The sequence below is a fragment of the Anarrhichthys ocellatus genome, unplaced genomic scaffold (genome assembly GCF_004355925.1).
Source record: "Anarrhichthys ocellatus isolate YVR2014 unplaced genomic scaffold, GSC_Weel_1.0 scaffold4, whole genome shotgun sequence".
Taxonomy (NCBI): domain Eukaryota; kingdom Metazoa; phylum Chordata; class Actinopteri; order Perciformes; family Anarhichadidae; genus Anarrhichthys; species Anarrhichthys ocellatus.
The window spans coordinates 1,921,084-1,936,526 of record NW_022280034.1 but is presented as its reverse complement, the minus strand read 5'-3'; the positions used below and the strand labels follow the sequence as shown (position 1 = coordinate 1,936,526).

General features: G+C 48.3%; 1 protein-coding gene across 4 annotated transcripts in view; it reads left to right on the top strand.

Annotated features, from left to right (window-relative positions):
• The window catches only part of srcap (Snf2-related CREBBP activator protein), a 31,570-nt gene extending 16,128 nt beyond the window's left edge, over window positions 1-15,442 (top strand). For 2 of the 4 annotated variants that reach the window (XM_031843040.1, XM_031843039.1), the window contains 18 exons: window positions 222-551; window positions 1,293-1,479; window positions 1,574-1,743; window positions 2,015-2,166; window positions 2,254-2,469; window positions 2,641-2,805; window positions 3,072-3,206; window positions 3,850-4,179; window positions 5,112-5,290; window positions 5,409-5,722; window positions 5,877-6,079; window positions 6,653-6,822; window positions 6,925-7,121; window positions 7,646-7,760; window positions 8,252-8,377; window positions 8,616-8,792; window positions 8,977-9,060; window positions 9,206-15,442. In XM_031843040.1, the coding sequence (XP_031698900.1) occupies window positions 222-551; window positions 1,293-1,479; window positions 1,574-1,743; window positions 2,015-2,166; window positions 2,254-2,469; window positions 2,641-2,805; window positions 3,072-3,206; window positions 3,850-4,179; window positions 5,112-5,290; window positions 5,409-5,722; window positions 5,877-6,079; window positions 6,653-6,822; window positions 6,925-7,121; window positions 7,646-7,760; window positions 8,252-8,377; window positions 8,616-8,792; window positions 8,977-9,060; window positions 9,206-13,939 (7,984 nt within the window). In that variant the 3' untranslated portion in view covers window positions 13,940-15,442. The remainder of the gene's footprint in view (window positions 1-221; window positions 552-1,292; window positions 1,480-1,573; window positions 1,744-2,014; window positions 2,167-2,253; window positions 2,470-2,640; window positions 2,806-3,071; window positions 3,207-3,849; window positions 4,180-5,111; window positions 5,291-5,408; window positions 5,723-5,876; window positions 6,080-6,652; window positions 6,823-6,924; window positions 7,122-7,645; window positions 7,761-8,251; window positions 8,378-8,615; window positions 8,793-8,976; window positions 9,061-9,205) is intronic. The other 2 variants (XM_031843042.1, XM_031843041.1) reach the window with 2 other exon arrangements.
• The last annotated feature ends 1 nt before the right edge of the window (window position 15,443 follows it).

The window sequence follows — 15,443 nt, the reverse complement described above, 5'->3', positions numbered from 1 at the left end:
GCATTTAGCAGCTAAAGAGACGGATATTTCCCTCTGGAGACCAAAACTAAAGGGAGAGTGAATACAAATAAGAATAAAATCAATCCATGCAGCTTTAATGAGACATGCCTAACCCCATTTTACTGAGATTTATCCAGTTCTTCTCCCACATCTATAATCCTAATTCTGTAAATCTAACTACATGTATTGTAAATGTCTACGTTGTCTTCTCCCTCTTTCAGCCACCGGCGACTGCTGCTGACAGGAACCCCTCTGCAGAACAGCCTGATGGAGCTGTGGTCTCTGATGCACTTCCTCATGCCCCACGTCTTCCAGTCCCACCGCGAGTTCAAGGAGTGGTTCTCCAACCCGCTGACGGGCATGATCGAGGGCAGCCAGGAGTACAACGAGGGCCTGGTAAAGAGGCTCCACAAGGTGCTGAGGCCCTTCCTGCTCCGGAGGATCAAGATCGACGTGGAGAAGCAGATGCCCAAGAAATACGAGCATGTGGTGCGCTGCCGGCTCTCCAAGAGACAGAGATTCCTCTACGACGACTTCATGGCACAGGCCTCGTAAGTGTAAAGGATAATTCAGAGATGATCACACTAAATAGATTATGAAGCAAACCTGAGATGTCTTCTTGGAAAACGTGTAAAAATGGTATTTGCATTTAATGGTTTTTCGTTGTCAGATTCTCTTGTCTTGTTTATTAGGTATACTGAGCTAAAACTGCAATAAATCAACCAACATGAAGCTTAAAAAGTTCAGTTTCTGTTGAGACTCTTGAGAGAGGTGTTTATTCCACTCTATGATCATTATGGAGGCTGTAGTTTTAGTTTGTATCGCTGTTCTGAATAGTTGGAAGCTTCAAAGCTACATTCAAGTCGTTGACAAGTCAAATTCTAAATCATCATTTGAATGCTGAGCATTATTTTGCATGTCTATTCATTGTGTTGAAACCTGATATTTCTGCACAGTTGCAGGTAAAGATTAGACAAAACTAATACTATTAGTGTTGTACTTTTTGTGGAGCGTAGGATCGTTTCCTGATCCAAATGTTCCCAAAACTCCAGAGTGCTGTAAAGTCCGACTGTATCCAAAAGAAAATAGATGTAATCATTTCTAAAATTCACATGTTTTTATCTAACGTAATATTCTGCTTCAATAATTTATAATTTGCATGAATTTGGAGCTAGAATAATTTACACATGTACTTTTTGTGTAAAATTCCTCATCTCAATTATTCCCTAAGATTACTTATGTTTCTCATATTGTTTGTATTAATAGTTTTGTCTCTGCGTTCTGATTCAAAGGACCCGGGAAACGCTGGCCAGCGGTCACTTCATGTCTGTGATCAACATCCTGATGCAGCTCCGCAAAGTATGCAACCACCCGAACCTGTTCGACCCCCGACCCATCCAGTCCCCCTTCATCACCAAGCCCATCGTGTTCCACACAGCCTCCCTGGTGCAGGACCCCCTGGAGGTCTCTCCTCTGAAGGTGAGCAGCAAAGGAAAAAGACATTTGTCTTGTATCGAGCGACGCTGATGACGTGATGTTATAATATAATACTTTTATGTTTTTGCGTCCTCAGCGCTGCGATCTTTCCATGTTTGACCTCGTTGGTCTGGAGAGCCGTGTGTCTCGGTACGAGGCAGACGTCTTCCTGCCGCGCCACAAGGTCAGCCGCCAGCTGATCCAGGAGGTCCTGGAGTCCCCTGAACCCCCCCCGAGACCCAGACCAGTCCGCATGAAGGTCAACAGGTACGCAGCACACCTAATGTAGACTTTTTAAAAACACAAAGTTGTGAAGGCAAACCTTTTTTTAGAAAAACATACTCGTCCTCTGCAAAGTAAAGTATCAAAACATAATTTTGATGTCGATACTGAACAATGTTCTTCTGCATTTTCAGATGCAAACCTCAAAATTAAAAGAGCTGTATTAGCACTTTGGATAAAATCTGAAGCAGGAGTCATTATAAGTGTAGGATGTGTATTAAGACTCAAATGTATGAACACACTGTCTGTGTTTTAGGATGTTCCAGCCGCCTCCTAAGAGTGATAGTCGACCGGTCCTCCTGATGAACAAACCGACCTGCTCAGTACCTCCAGCAGCACAGACCCCCAAACCTCCTCCAGTCACCGAGGTCTCCTCAGCTCCTCAACCTGCTCCTGTCGTCCAGCAAGGCAAGTGAAGAGGGACGAATAAGCTGGAACATGATTTCAATGGGACGATGTATTTCTATCTTTTATTTCCCTCCTTTTTTCCTTTAGTGGTGTGTACAGTATCAACCGCCGCCCCTCCTCGCCCCTCCATGCATCCTACCGCTCAACTTGCAGTGCGCTCCGGCGCTCCAAAGCCCGTGCTGACCGTGCGGCCTCCCACTGCCTCCTGCGTAGCCGGCATCTCGGCTCACCCGAGCCCAAACCCCGGCAGCGTGCTGCCCCAGAGGGTTCTGCTCAGTCCGGATATGCAAGCGAGGTTGCCTTGTGAGTACTTTTGTGTCTTTAGAGAAGCACCCACCTTTTTTACACACTGGTCCTTTAGCTCAACTGAACTGTGTGCTCAATGTCTCAAAGACTCTCGTATCAGTAACTTGTAGTAAACTGTAATGTAATATTGTTTTTGATCCACATCTTCTTTCTGTTTTGCTTCCTAAGCTGGCGAGGTAGTGAGCATAGCCCAGCTGGCCTCCCTGGCGGGTCGACCTGTGTCGTCGTGTCAAGGCAGTAAACCTGTCACCTTCCAGCTTCAGGGCAACAAGCTGACTCTGTCTGGAGCACAGATCCACCAAGTCCCAGCAGCTTCTCCACGCCCAGTTCAAGGTTGGTGTGAGACGGCTTTGTGTGTTTTCACAGGGTGTGTGAATAAACTAAGGAAGAGGGTTGATTGGTCTGTTAAGAGGGTTTGCACAAGGTGCTTAAATCACTTGAATTTTGATGGTAAACAATCTGAAATATCTTGAAAATAGTCCCTTTTTTTTATAACAAAGTGCTTAATGAAGGAATCATTTTAGTTCATTGGTATCATGGGCTATAATGTGGATACTGGAGGCTCTGAGGAGAAAACCCGTCTGTCTCTCTCGCTGCAGGTAATGTGATGCACCTGGTGTCCAGCGGGGTGCAGCACCACCTCATCAGCCAGCCTGCCCAGGTGGCCATCACGAGCAACATCACCTCTACTGTTCCACCTGCCAATCGACTGCCTCACAATGCCTCAGCGCAAGGTTTTTAACCCGTCTTTCTCCTGTTCATGTTCTGCCTCTTAGCAGACACAATTATCAAGCAAAGTTGTTTTATTATCTTAAAAGTTACTGCGAGGAACTTCTAACTGTTTGTGAACCAGTCTCGGTGTAGTCCTGACCCTCCTATATGACCTCCATCAGTAAAGAGACCATCAGAGAGAAGATGGTCTATTTCTATAGAGTTATTCTTAATGCTCGTCATCGGAGCCACCGGGGACAGACCCAAGTCCTCCAGCAGAGACCGGTCCACCATGGACAGACCCAGATCCGGAGCTCCCAGCAGCAGCAGCGTCTCCTCCAGGAGCAGAGCTTCTCCTCTCTTGGAGCCGACACCACGCTGCTGGAGACCCAGGACGTATTGCTGGAGCCGCTGGAGGTACGGGAGAACCAGAACCAGGACTGAGAGGAGCAGACTGTCGGACCCTGCTGCAGTAGAATGAGAGTTTTTTTTAAAGGGACTCTGGTGCTCAGAAACACTGCTGCTTTTGTCCAAAGTCAACACAAAAGTTCCTTGTAGTAACTTTAATCATTCACTTGTGCTTAATTGAAAGTAATTTAAATCCTGTCTACAGCTCGATATCCTTTACGAAGCCTTGTTTCTCACATGTGTTTCGTGTTTCCTCAGTGCCCCCCACCATGGTGAGCTGCCCCGGTGTCGTGAAGATCGTTGTGCGTCAGACAGCAGGCAAGGACGGCGGGCCCGTGCCCACGCTGGCAGTGGCCCCTTCCCCCCGCGTTGCTCCTCTGACATCCCCTTCCCTGCACCCGCACGCCAACACAACCCCTGTCAGAAACACCGCTCCACTGCAGATTGCCCAGCGCACCCCCGGTCCCGCCACTGCCCACTACACCATAGCTCCTCCCGGAAACCCTAGCTCGACCCCCAACCAGCCCCACCCCCCTCGCCCTGTCCTCAAAGTAGTGCAGCCTCCTCCATCGAGCTCAGAGCAGCCAGGTGAGAGAACGAGCTCGGGGCTTTTATTCTCCCTCGGCTGTTTCACAACGCCGTGTGCATGCATGACGAGCAGAACTGGGTCACAACGATGTTGCCACTAATCTTTAATGCGCCACTCCAGTTTTGTATTTTTAATCTGCTTAGAGTGCCAGATGTATCAGGATGAAACATGCAGGAAAGTTTAGGTAGTCACAGGAAAGTACCTTGAAGCCAGTTTAGTATATTTATATTTTCAGCCTGCTTTAAGACTAATAGAAATACTTGGTTTTTACATAAAAAGTAACATTACTTCTACTTGTTCCATCAGTTGACTAACTGTAACTAAACATTACTGCTTGCCTCCTCTAGGAAGCTAATTTCTGATATGCTGTGTAAACAAGGAACCTAGTTTCCATAATTTGGGATATGGCATTAGAGAAAGTACAATTCTCCTGGAGAATAAAGATGTTCATGTATACATGTAACCAGATTTCTTAATGGGCTTTCTACGAGTACGCTAGTGTGTGATGAAAGACTGCAAACGGGCAAAGTAACAGCTGATCTAACCGATAGATTATTACACAAAGGATGAATTTACAATAACTCCATCAAAGTCCTGCTAAAGGTAACAGTGTACCCTCTAGAAGTCTAAACAAGTCATTTTTCACAGCTGAACATTTTACTGTTTGATTCTAGATTCAATAAATTTATTGTCATCATGCAAGACCTACAAAGTTGCAGTCGGACTCAAACTGTATTCATTGTATTTAAAACTTCACACATTTAAAGACTGTAAATTATATTCAAAGAGTAAATGAGGCACAAATGAGATTAGATTATATCACGATAAAAAGAACAGGTATCTAATACAGGTTAGGCTTTCTCTCAATTAGCCAAATTTAAATCCACAGTTATTTTAAAACGCTCTGCTTTCTTTTCTGTCCTCTCCTCAGCTCCAGTTCCGGTGGCCTCCTCGTCCTCTGCGTCCAAGTCTTCAGCAGCACCACGTGACGGCGGCGGCAGCAGCAGCCAAACACCAGTGACAACAAAGTCGAGGCCCAGTGCAGGTGTTAAAGCCTTCCCTCCACGCAGGAGGGTTCCTCGGCCTCCTCCTCGCTCTCCTTTCCACGTGGTAAGCAAGTTGTGATACAGAACAACACAAATACATAAAAGAAATACAACCTGTGCCGTTTTAAGCGTCTTGTGTTCCAGCTCTTTACCTCGCTGACGTTTTCCCTCTCACTCAACAGAAGTGGCTAGCAGACAGCCACAAGCAGCAGCGTGACAGCCGACTGGACTTCATCATCCGGGTCAACGAGAACCACTGCGCGGCGAAGCCCATGTACGGCCGCGAGGTTTTGGACTTCCTGACCTTCCTCCCCGGCCCCCGGCCCTCGCCGGCCGCCCTGCGCCCTCAGAGGGAGTGGAGTCGCTCGGGCCACAGCAGCACTCTTTACTCGCAGTGGGAAAACGAATCCGACTTCTGGTTTCAGAGTCGTGCCGTGAGGGAGGCCATCCAACGCATTGATGACAGGCTGCAGCTGCTCAATACCATCATAGACCGGTAGATACCTGATCCACGACACTTCTTTCATGGCTAGGATAAACGGTTTAGTTTTGGGATTTGTTTAAAGAGAACTTGCTTGTTTTGGGGTTCAGAGCTTTAACTAAGAGGAAAGATTTGTGACTTGACTGTTATTCATTGTGCCCATCTTTAGGTTTACATTTGCGATTCCCCCAGTGGAGGCTCCTCAGATCTCCATGCACTGCTGCCATCCTCCTCCCTCGCTGAGCCACAAGCAGGCAGTCTTCTCCTCCCTGCTGTCGACTCAAGTCACTCCGCGTACTCGCAGTCTCCATCGAATCCAGTGTTACATGAGGACCCAGTTCCCAGACCTGAGGCTCATCCAGTATGATTGTGGTAAGCATGTTCGATACAAAGAGCAGAGAAACTCCAAATACAGTATTAAAGCTCACTGCTGAGAGTTTGTTTGGACTAATCTAAGTGTTCTCTACTGTGATCATGACTTAAAAATGTAATAACTTATGAAAATTATTCTGGCAAAACCGTTTTTCACCATGTTAATAATTAACTGTTTAACCGTGCGATCAGTTAAAAGAAATATTAAAAATGGAAAACTCAGAGGATCACTAAAGGAGAATAGCACTGGTCCACCTTAAAGTTCAGCCCACCTTAAGCTGTAGTTGTTGTTCATCAACTTATTTATTTTACAAACTATTTAAGTTAAGTCATTTTTTTATTTAGGGAGGTGAAGTTTTTCTTTGTAGGGTCATTTTTCTGTTGTGAAAGTGTTTGTTGTTGTAATACTAACTTTGGCCACAAGAGGCTGAAGTGCACCACGACCTCATCCTATAATGGGACTAAAAACATTCATGTTTTCTTCCAGGGGAGGTTTACTTTCTCCATGCACTCTAAAAACTCTATTGGTGACTGTTTGTTTTCCTAAATAATTTGTCTTTTTATGACGTGCAGGTAAGCTGCAGACTCTGCACACTCTGCTGAGGAAGCTGAAGACGGGAGGCCACAGAGTGCTGATCTTTACTCAGATGACGCGAATGCTGGACGTGCTGGAGCAGTTCCTCAACTACCACGGACACATCTACCTCCGTCTGGACGGCAGCACCCGTGTGGAGATGAGACAGGTGAGTGTGACGGGGCTTTCAACACGACCATGGGGGTGAAAATAGAATTTGATTTTGACCTCATGCTTAATCTCTCTGTGCATCCTCTTTCTTCTCCTTCAGTCCCTCATGGAGCGCTTCAACGCAGATCGGCGTATTTTCTGCTTCATTTTGTCGACTCGCAGCGGAGGCGTCGGCGTGAACCTGACCGGGGCCGACACGGTGGTGTTCTACGACAGCGACTGGAACCCCACCATGGACGCTCAGGCGCAGGACCGCTGCCACCGAATCGGCCAGACCAGAGACGTCCACATCTACAGGTGACGGATTAAAAGTGCACTTATTTAGGAGCGACACATGTAGTGACGGAGTTCACGCGTGAACAGGAACAGGAACGAGTAGGGAAAAGGCTGAACCTCTTAAATTCTTGTCACGTGTGTTTGCTTACGGCTGCAGTTTCACTTTCATTAATCAAAACAGGAAGTATAACGTGTTCTTAACCAGACAGAAGAGTGGTGAGACTCTGTGGTCAGTAAAAGGTTCTGGGACTTTGTAAGTTTATTGTCTAAATGTAGATCCACACATGGATGACTCTAATGGTACATGCATATTTGTTGAAAAGTCAAAATGTCTGTGTTAAATGTCCTGTAAAAGTCCCGACTAAAGTTAAAAAGCAAAACAGAAGATGAGGACACAATAAGACGGTAGATGGATGGTGTATGAAGGAGACAAACAAGGAATATGTCAGTGAGAACTGGAAAGTTTGATCAATAATATATTATTTTAAGGCCTTACTTTTGAACAATGTGATTTCAACAACATTTTTTTAAATGTTCCTCTTCAGGCTGATCAGCGAGCGAACAGTGGAGGAGAACATCTTGAAGAAAGCCAATCAGAAGAGGATGCTGGGAGATATGGCTATCGAAGGAGGAAACTTCACCACGGCCTTCTTCAAAGAGGTAGGAATTTACATTTTAATGTTTATTTTACCGACGTTAGCCTTTGTTTTAACACAATACCCCACTTTATTAAAATTATATAATTTCATATAAGGATAACATCTATTTTACCACATCTCACTGTTTCTACTACCGGCTGCACTTCATATAAAAGTGTGGCGCTTAAAGTGAAATTGAAGTATGTTATTTCTCTCTTCTGTCTCATCAGCTGTTCACCACGTGGTGATGAATCATTGCTTTATCCAAACACAAACATGCACTGGCTGTGCCCTCGTCCACTTTAATTAAACATGTTTTTAGTAATGCCACTTGTGCGGTTTGAAGTATGCCGACGTTGCAACATTTTCTCATTAATCCATTGAATCAATGACAGCATTAGCACAACTGCTCTTGTTGGGTACGTTAACGTTGGGGCATCAAGCCGTTCAAGTATCTCCTTATTGTTCTTCAAGTACAGAGAACCATTTTCCTTTTTTTACTTTGTTCCTCAGCAAACCATCCGAGATCTGTTTGATATGAACGAAGGGGAGAAGAGGGAGGTGGCGGTGGAGCTGTCGGTGCCTCAAGTCGAGGAGGAGGAGGCTGTCAACAAACAGAGCACCACCATTCTGGAGCAGGTCAGATGCATCACATTGAATTATATAAACAAAGGAGGCAACCTCCGGTTCTAAACTGAAGCCAATGCTAAAGTGTCTTAAACCCGTGACTGCTGTATTTTTGGGACTTGCTGTTGCTGAACTTATTAACCTAAACCTCATTTGAAACCGTCAAACATATCAAAACAACGAGGCGTTTCCAAAATATCTGTTGTGTGTGTGTATGAATAACGTGATCATCTTGAACTGACTCTCACAGGCTCTGTGTCGAGCAGAGGACGAGGAGGACATAGTCGCCGCCTCTCAGGCCAAAGCAGAGCAGGTGGCAGAACTGGCGGAGTTCAACGAGAACATCCCGCTGGATGATGGAGGAGAACAAGAGGAGGTGGAGGAACTCTCAAAGGCCGAGCAGGAAATCGCTGCTCTGGTGGAGCAGGTGAGTAATCTTAATCTGTTGAATTGTTATTTTAAGGATAGAACATTGGTTTGAGCTCTTGGATGGCTGGATTATACATCTTTGATACAAACAATAAATATGATAAAGTAACTTCTGGTGCACATCTGCATTATCGCTTTGGTTTATGCTCTGTTAACTCACCACATGCTCTGCCTGTCTCCAGCTCACTCCCATTGAACGCTACGCCATGAACTTCCTGGAGGCCTCGCTAGAAGACGTATGCAAAGAGGAGCTGAAGCAGGCGGAGGTAACGACACATCTTCACCTTTTTGCTTAGTTTGAAATGACAGAACTGTGTCTCAACAGCTCAGCTTTCTCGAAGTTTGATTCGATAAATTCAACTTGTTTACCATGACCACAACTGTAACTCCGCTCTGCTGGTGTGTGTTTAGGAGCAAGTGGAGGCTGCTAGGAAGGGCCTTGACCAGGCCAAGGAAGAGGGCCTAAAGCTCCACGCGTCATCCGAAGAGGACGACGATGACTTTTCGTCAACGCCTGCTTCTGTGGAGCCTGCTCAGCCAGCCCGCCGTGGCCGTAAACCCAAGGACAAGGACAAGATCGTCACCTCTACCAGGACCAGTGGTCGTCTGCGTGGGGCCTCGCCCGAACCTGAGCCCGAGCCCACTAGAGAGGTGCCTGAAAGACTCCGCTGTGGTCTGAGAGGACGAGGGGCTGTCAAAGACACTACTGCTGTGTCTACCACCCCGTCCCACACAGACCATCACAAAACCTCATCAACCAAGCTTCAAGATTCCTCCAAACTTTCTCCTGCCAGAGATCACCAGACCATCAAAACCAGGACTCCGCCAAACCGCTCCAATCCCAGTCCAGGCCCTTCCCCTCCTACAGCCTCTCCCCCCGGAGGGAAACCACAGTGTGTTGGGGAGACTGACGGCAAGACCTTCAAAGCCTGCAGAGAGGACAAAGAGGGGGAGAACGAGAGGAGGGCGTCTGAGTCATCGCTAGAATCCAGCTGCCCGGTGGACCATCAGGCAAAACATGACGTCAAAGACCACAGCGCCATGTCTCCCCCGTCCACCAGCTCCCGATCGCCTCGCAAGCGTCAGTCAGCCGACTGTGAAGTCCTGCGGGGCCTGGTTGAAGACTCTCCGTCGGCCAAAGTCCTGCGGAAGCTTCCGGGGCGGCTGGTCACGGTGGTGGAGGAGAAGGAGCCGAGACGGAGGAGGCGGCGAGGAAGCGGCACTGGAGGTGGAGCTTCTTCAGAGGAGGCAACCGTGGAGGAGAACACTGCCGGCTTCGTCGATGAAACAAACAAAGACACATCGCCAAGCCCCGACAACAAAAGCAAAGGGGCCCTTACCAAATCTCCTCAGGACCAGGAATCTACTCCTAGTCCGGTTGTGCACCTGCCGCCTGTCAGAAGTTATCCTCCATATTCTCCAGCCCATCATTCTCCGGACATGCCCGTGCTGAGAAATCTTCCTGTGCGGCGCAGGTTGGAAACTGAATCTCGCATGGCTGCTCAGCTGATAGAGCAACAGCAGCATCTGGGCCGAGGAAGGGGATGGAACCAGTCCAGAAAAACTGACACACCACCAGGCAAAGACGCCACTTCAACATCCACAGAGTCCAATTCTCTTGTGACACCTTTGAAAAGAAAAAGGGGCCGGCCCCCGAAGACTCCCCCTAGGTTACCTGAGCCTGACAACACAGTGGCCCCTTCCCCACTGCCTACCTTGCCAAGTGAGGAAGGGAACCCCCCCCTCTCTCCAAAACGTAAGAGGGGTCGTCCTCGCAAAGACTCCACAACCACGCCAGAAACTGCCAGTGAAGGACAGAACTCTAAAAATGAGAACACCCCTACTGGTGTATCTGATCTATCAAAAACTGAAGCTAGCACAGAGCCAACACCTCTGTCTCCAAACAAGTCGGAGACCCCGATAGCTGCTGTTGTCACTACAAGTCAGGCATCCCAGTCTACCAAAGCTGAGGAAACAGACACTAAGACTAAGGTTTCAGCCCTGGCTCCAAATCCAGCTCAATCCCCCACAACAACAGATGAAGCTTCCACACCAGTCGCAGCTTCAGTGCATGCACCCACTGCACCTGAACCCACTGCACCTGCACCTCTTTCTGTTGTTGCCTCAGCCCAATGCGTAAGTTCTGCTCTGGCTACAGCTCCAAGTGCAGACCCAGCATTAACCCAGGTGTCCTGTCCTGTTTCTACGTCTGCTATTATCCCAGCCACTGCTACCCCAACTACCACAACTCCTTTGCCACCTGCCAGCACTGTCGCATCAACTCCTACCGGTGTACAACCAACACTTGTGGTTTCCACTGCTTCTAAAGCGCCAGTAGAACCAAAACCTTCAGTTTCTACAACTGTGAAATCAACAGGACCACACAATACCACACCAGCTGCCACGACATCGACTGTGTCATCTTCTGTTGTGGCCGTCAACGCAGTTCCCGCATCAGTTCCCGCATCAGTTCCCGCATCAGTTCCCGACACAACGATTACTTCTAATGTGATATCAAAAACAGTCAGCGTTGCACCAGCAGTCACCACTACAGTGAAATCAGTCACAACTAAAACTACTGCTGTGAAGGATTTGCCGCAAGCCTCCGCTCTGTCATCTACAACATCTACCGCAGCTATTGTTACCTCTGCTCCGACTGCCACCCAGAAGGTTTCAGCTTCAGCTTCAGCGACCTCAACATCTTTCCCCACGACGGCAACAACTGTGACGACGACGGTAAAAACAGTCCAAGCTAGTCCAACTAGCTCGAGCACAGTTCCCACTGCGAGCCCAACCATGTCTGCTTCTACAACACCATCAGTAACAACGGTCTCAGTATCTGCTGCAAGTACAGTTGCATCTTCTCCAAACCAAGCAAGGACTAATGTGACAGCTACCAAACCAGTCGCAACCTCACCACCACCAATGGCTCAAGTGGCCACACATGGACAGCTATCTGCTGTTCCTGTGGCCGGCGCGTCCTCGGCAAAACCTTGTGCTGTACCAACCCCAACCTGTAGTCCTTCCCCAACAACGTCTGCCAGTGTAACTACCACAGCCAAGGCTAAGACAGTTACAGCAACTACATCGTCCCCAACAGAGAAAGTCCAAGAGACGATCCCTGTAGTAGTAGTAGCAGCAGCAGCAGCCCCTTCCAAAGAACACACAACGTCAACTACCCCGCCCACAACTGCAGAAAAGACAGTCAAGATCCCACCTCCCGTAACCACTTCTACACCAGCTCCATTACCGACAGTCACCACAACTACATCATCCCCAGAAAAGTCCATTGCAGTCACTACCACAACCGTTGTCACAGCCACCCAAGCATCCACTACCACAGCCACCCCTGAGTCAGTAGCAGCTACCACAGCTGCCCCAACCAAAGCCGTTCCTCCGGTTTGCACCACACAAACGTCTGCAGTAATTCCCCTGCAAGTGCAAAGCTCTGCGTCCAGTGACGTGTCCGCACCAGCCCAGACAGAGGCCCTGCCCCGGACACCCACATCTGCTTCTTCTAGTGAGTCATCTGAGAAACCAACTTTAGAGCAAACGCAGAAAGTGTCTGCATCTAAAGGTGACCTGGACACGGGGACAGAAATGGAAGTAGATGCTGTGGAGGATGGCGCAAGGACCAGCAAGGAGGAGGAGGATGACAAAAAGGAGGACTCGTGTAAGTCTCAGCCTAAAAGAAGAAGGGTGGAGAGTTCCTCGGAGACCAAAGACCTAGAGTCAGGAAGGGAGGGAGCGCCGCCTGCAGCTGCCCCTCAGAAAGAAGAACTCAAGCAAGAGGAGGTGGAGAAAACTACTGAAGATCAGAAGACTCCAATCCAGAAAAGGCCTCTTAGTCGCCAGAGTAGTCAGGAGTCCGCTCGCTCCTCTTCGTCATCGTCTGGGTGCTCCACATCGACGCTCACTCGTCAAGCTCACCACAAGAGGACTTACGAGAATCGACTCCCTACCAAGAAGAGGCGAATGGACGTCACCTCGGAAACTGGGAAGGAGGAGAAGAACAAAGAGGGCGGGGAGAAGGAGCTCACCGCCGCTACCTCTCGGGGAAGGTGCTCCAGGTCTTCCTCCTCCACCTCCTCGGACTCTGACAACAGTAAGCGCAGGAAGGAGCACCGGTTGACTCGCTCAGCAAAGCACGGGCTACAAGATCACGAGAAGGAAAAGGGCAACGGCCGGCATGGAAAGAAATCTGCGCACAGCAACAGAAATGCATCAAACAACGCCAACCCATCCACGGGTGGAGAGTCGGGCAGTGATACATCTTCTGTTCGGGTCACCAGGAAGTCTGCAGGATCTCAGCCTTCACAAGACAGTAAAGCTCAGACAAACAGCGTGCCCTCGCTGCCTCGTGAGCCCGAAGTTCTGGGGAAGAGGTGCTCTGCACTCAATGCGGCAGCCAAGCTCCTAGCAATGAAAGGCAGGGTGGACACCCCCGGCCACACCCTTCGGAGAGACCCTGGTGCTAAGGCCTCCTCCTCTGACAAGAACCAAAAGCTGAAAAGCAAAGGTGTACCAGCCTCCCCTCAGACTAACTCTGTAAATCTTACCAATAATAAAAGCAGTGGCAGCAAACCTTCAACGCCCAACCAGACAAGCCGCTCTGCCTCCCGCTCCACCAGACAGTGCCCCGGTTCTCTAGTTCCACCCATGGATTTGGAGTACAAGAGGTCTAGAGCAGAGGATAAGGAGAGAGGGAGTAGGAAGTCGTCGAGGGGAAAGGAGGGCGAGGCCGAGACGCAGTCCTCGTCCCGGGGCCATAGCGCCTGCAGCAGCATGAGCAGTGACGGCGGACGCAGCAGCAGAAGCCGCCGAAGAAGCAGCAGCAGCAGCAGCAGCAACAGCAGCCAGCGAACCCACAGTATCAGCTCTCAAAACACGGAACACAGGGAGTCCCGCGCAGCCTCCTCCGGCAGCGAGAGGGGTCGCAGCAGAGACAAGCGGGGCCACCACAGGGAGAGTCGGAGGGACAGGAGGTCCCAGAAGCTCTCGCAGGAGGTGACGAGCAGCTCGGGAGCGGAGGGGACGGCGAACAGAGTGCTGCGTAGCGTCGCCGCGCTCGCAGCGGTGCAGGCCAGGTCACCGGCTGCCAGCACCCGCTCCTCTTCTGGTCAACATCGACACAACAAGACATGATCAAGAGTGCCAAAAGGGGTTAAAAAAATGAATAAAAATGGAAGCGGGAAGTGCTGTTGCCGAACACGTTACGAGAGCATGTCACGACCTCCCCACGGTTGCTGCTTTGTGTGCACTCTTAATGAATGCAAGGAGGACTGAGTGCTGCACAAGCCAGGGACCTCCCTGCCTCTTGGGCCCTCTCCCTCATCCAATCGGAGCTGGTCCTCTCACCAGCTCAGCCATTGTCACGCTGGGGGAAGGCTCGGGGATGTCGGGTAAAAAAAATTAAAAAATAAATAAAAAATGTGGCGCCACTGTTCGTGCGTCCGCAAAACAGACCGAGAGATGGTACAGTGGATAAATTCACCACTGGGACTTTAGGGGGACAAAGGTGCAAAGGAAAGTTGCTAGTTCACATTATGTACTGTAATCATTAAAGACTGGAACACTCAGATCTTCTGTGTTAAGATGGGATTATACGGCGCCCTCTATTAGGGTCATAAACGAAACGTCATCTGTGTGACATTAAAAACTTATGAGTGACCAGTTGTATTGTAAGTTGGAGGTTTTAGAGAGTTTGGTTTTGATAAATTTCGTCAGCTGTCCTGACTGTTTCTTTGTAGTCAGTTGATAAGTTATGCATATTTTATTATTTCTTCCAGGGTATTAGGAGGAGACCAGATCTGTCAATGTGATCTTTGCTGCACTATGCTGGAGCTTGTCTTTGCTTGCCCCCCCCCCCCCCCCGCAGTTTTCTTTTTGTTGTTTTGTCCGTTTCTGTTCATCGGATTCATTTTTAAATCCAGCCTTGCATTTCTCATTTGCACATCTGATATTGTGGCCCTCGGCTTTTCAGTACATGGTGTAGTTCTAGAGTTTAACATCAACTTCAGTCGATTAATTGGTTCCTGGTACCTTGAAAATGTATTAATTGAAGTTGCAAATTGTCTTGGAACATCTTTTGCTGCCGGTCAGACCTGGAGCAGCAAAACAAGTAATTTCCCCCCAAATCTTCCCAAAGGCAGTTATAGTTGCGGTCCACTTCGTTATGTATTTATATCAGAAGGACAAGTTGTTGAAATGAAGAGTGCCTCTTTGGCCAAATGGGTTTGAACCTCAGATTGCCTTGTGAAGCACCTGAAGCTCGGGTGTTGAGCTTCTCTCGTTATTAAAATAAAGCCAAACAAACGACAAAACCCAGAATATCAAGAAAAGCACCGGGTGCATCAGTGCTGCCGGACTAATGGTTTCTTTTTCACCCATTTCTTTTTTTGTCACCATCACTTCATGTAAAAAAAAAAAAAAAAAATGTGAATAAAATGACTGGTACAGTTCCAGATGACTGTAAATTGTCGATTTACTTTTGGATATTTGGGGGGGGGGGGGGGGTAGTTTATGGTGATGGTCTTATTTTTGATTTGTCTCTCTCCATTTGTTGCATTCCTTTGATCCCTTGTAATTCCACATTGTTTTACTTTAACAATTAAGACAATTACAGTTGAATAAAAAGACCAAAAATTAG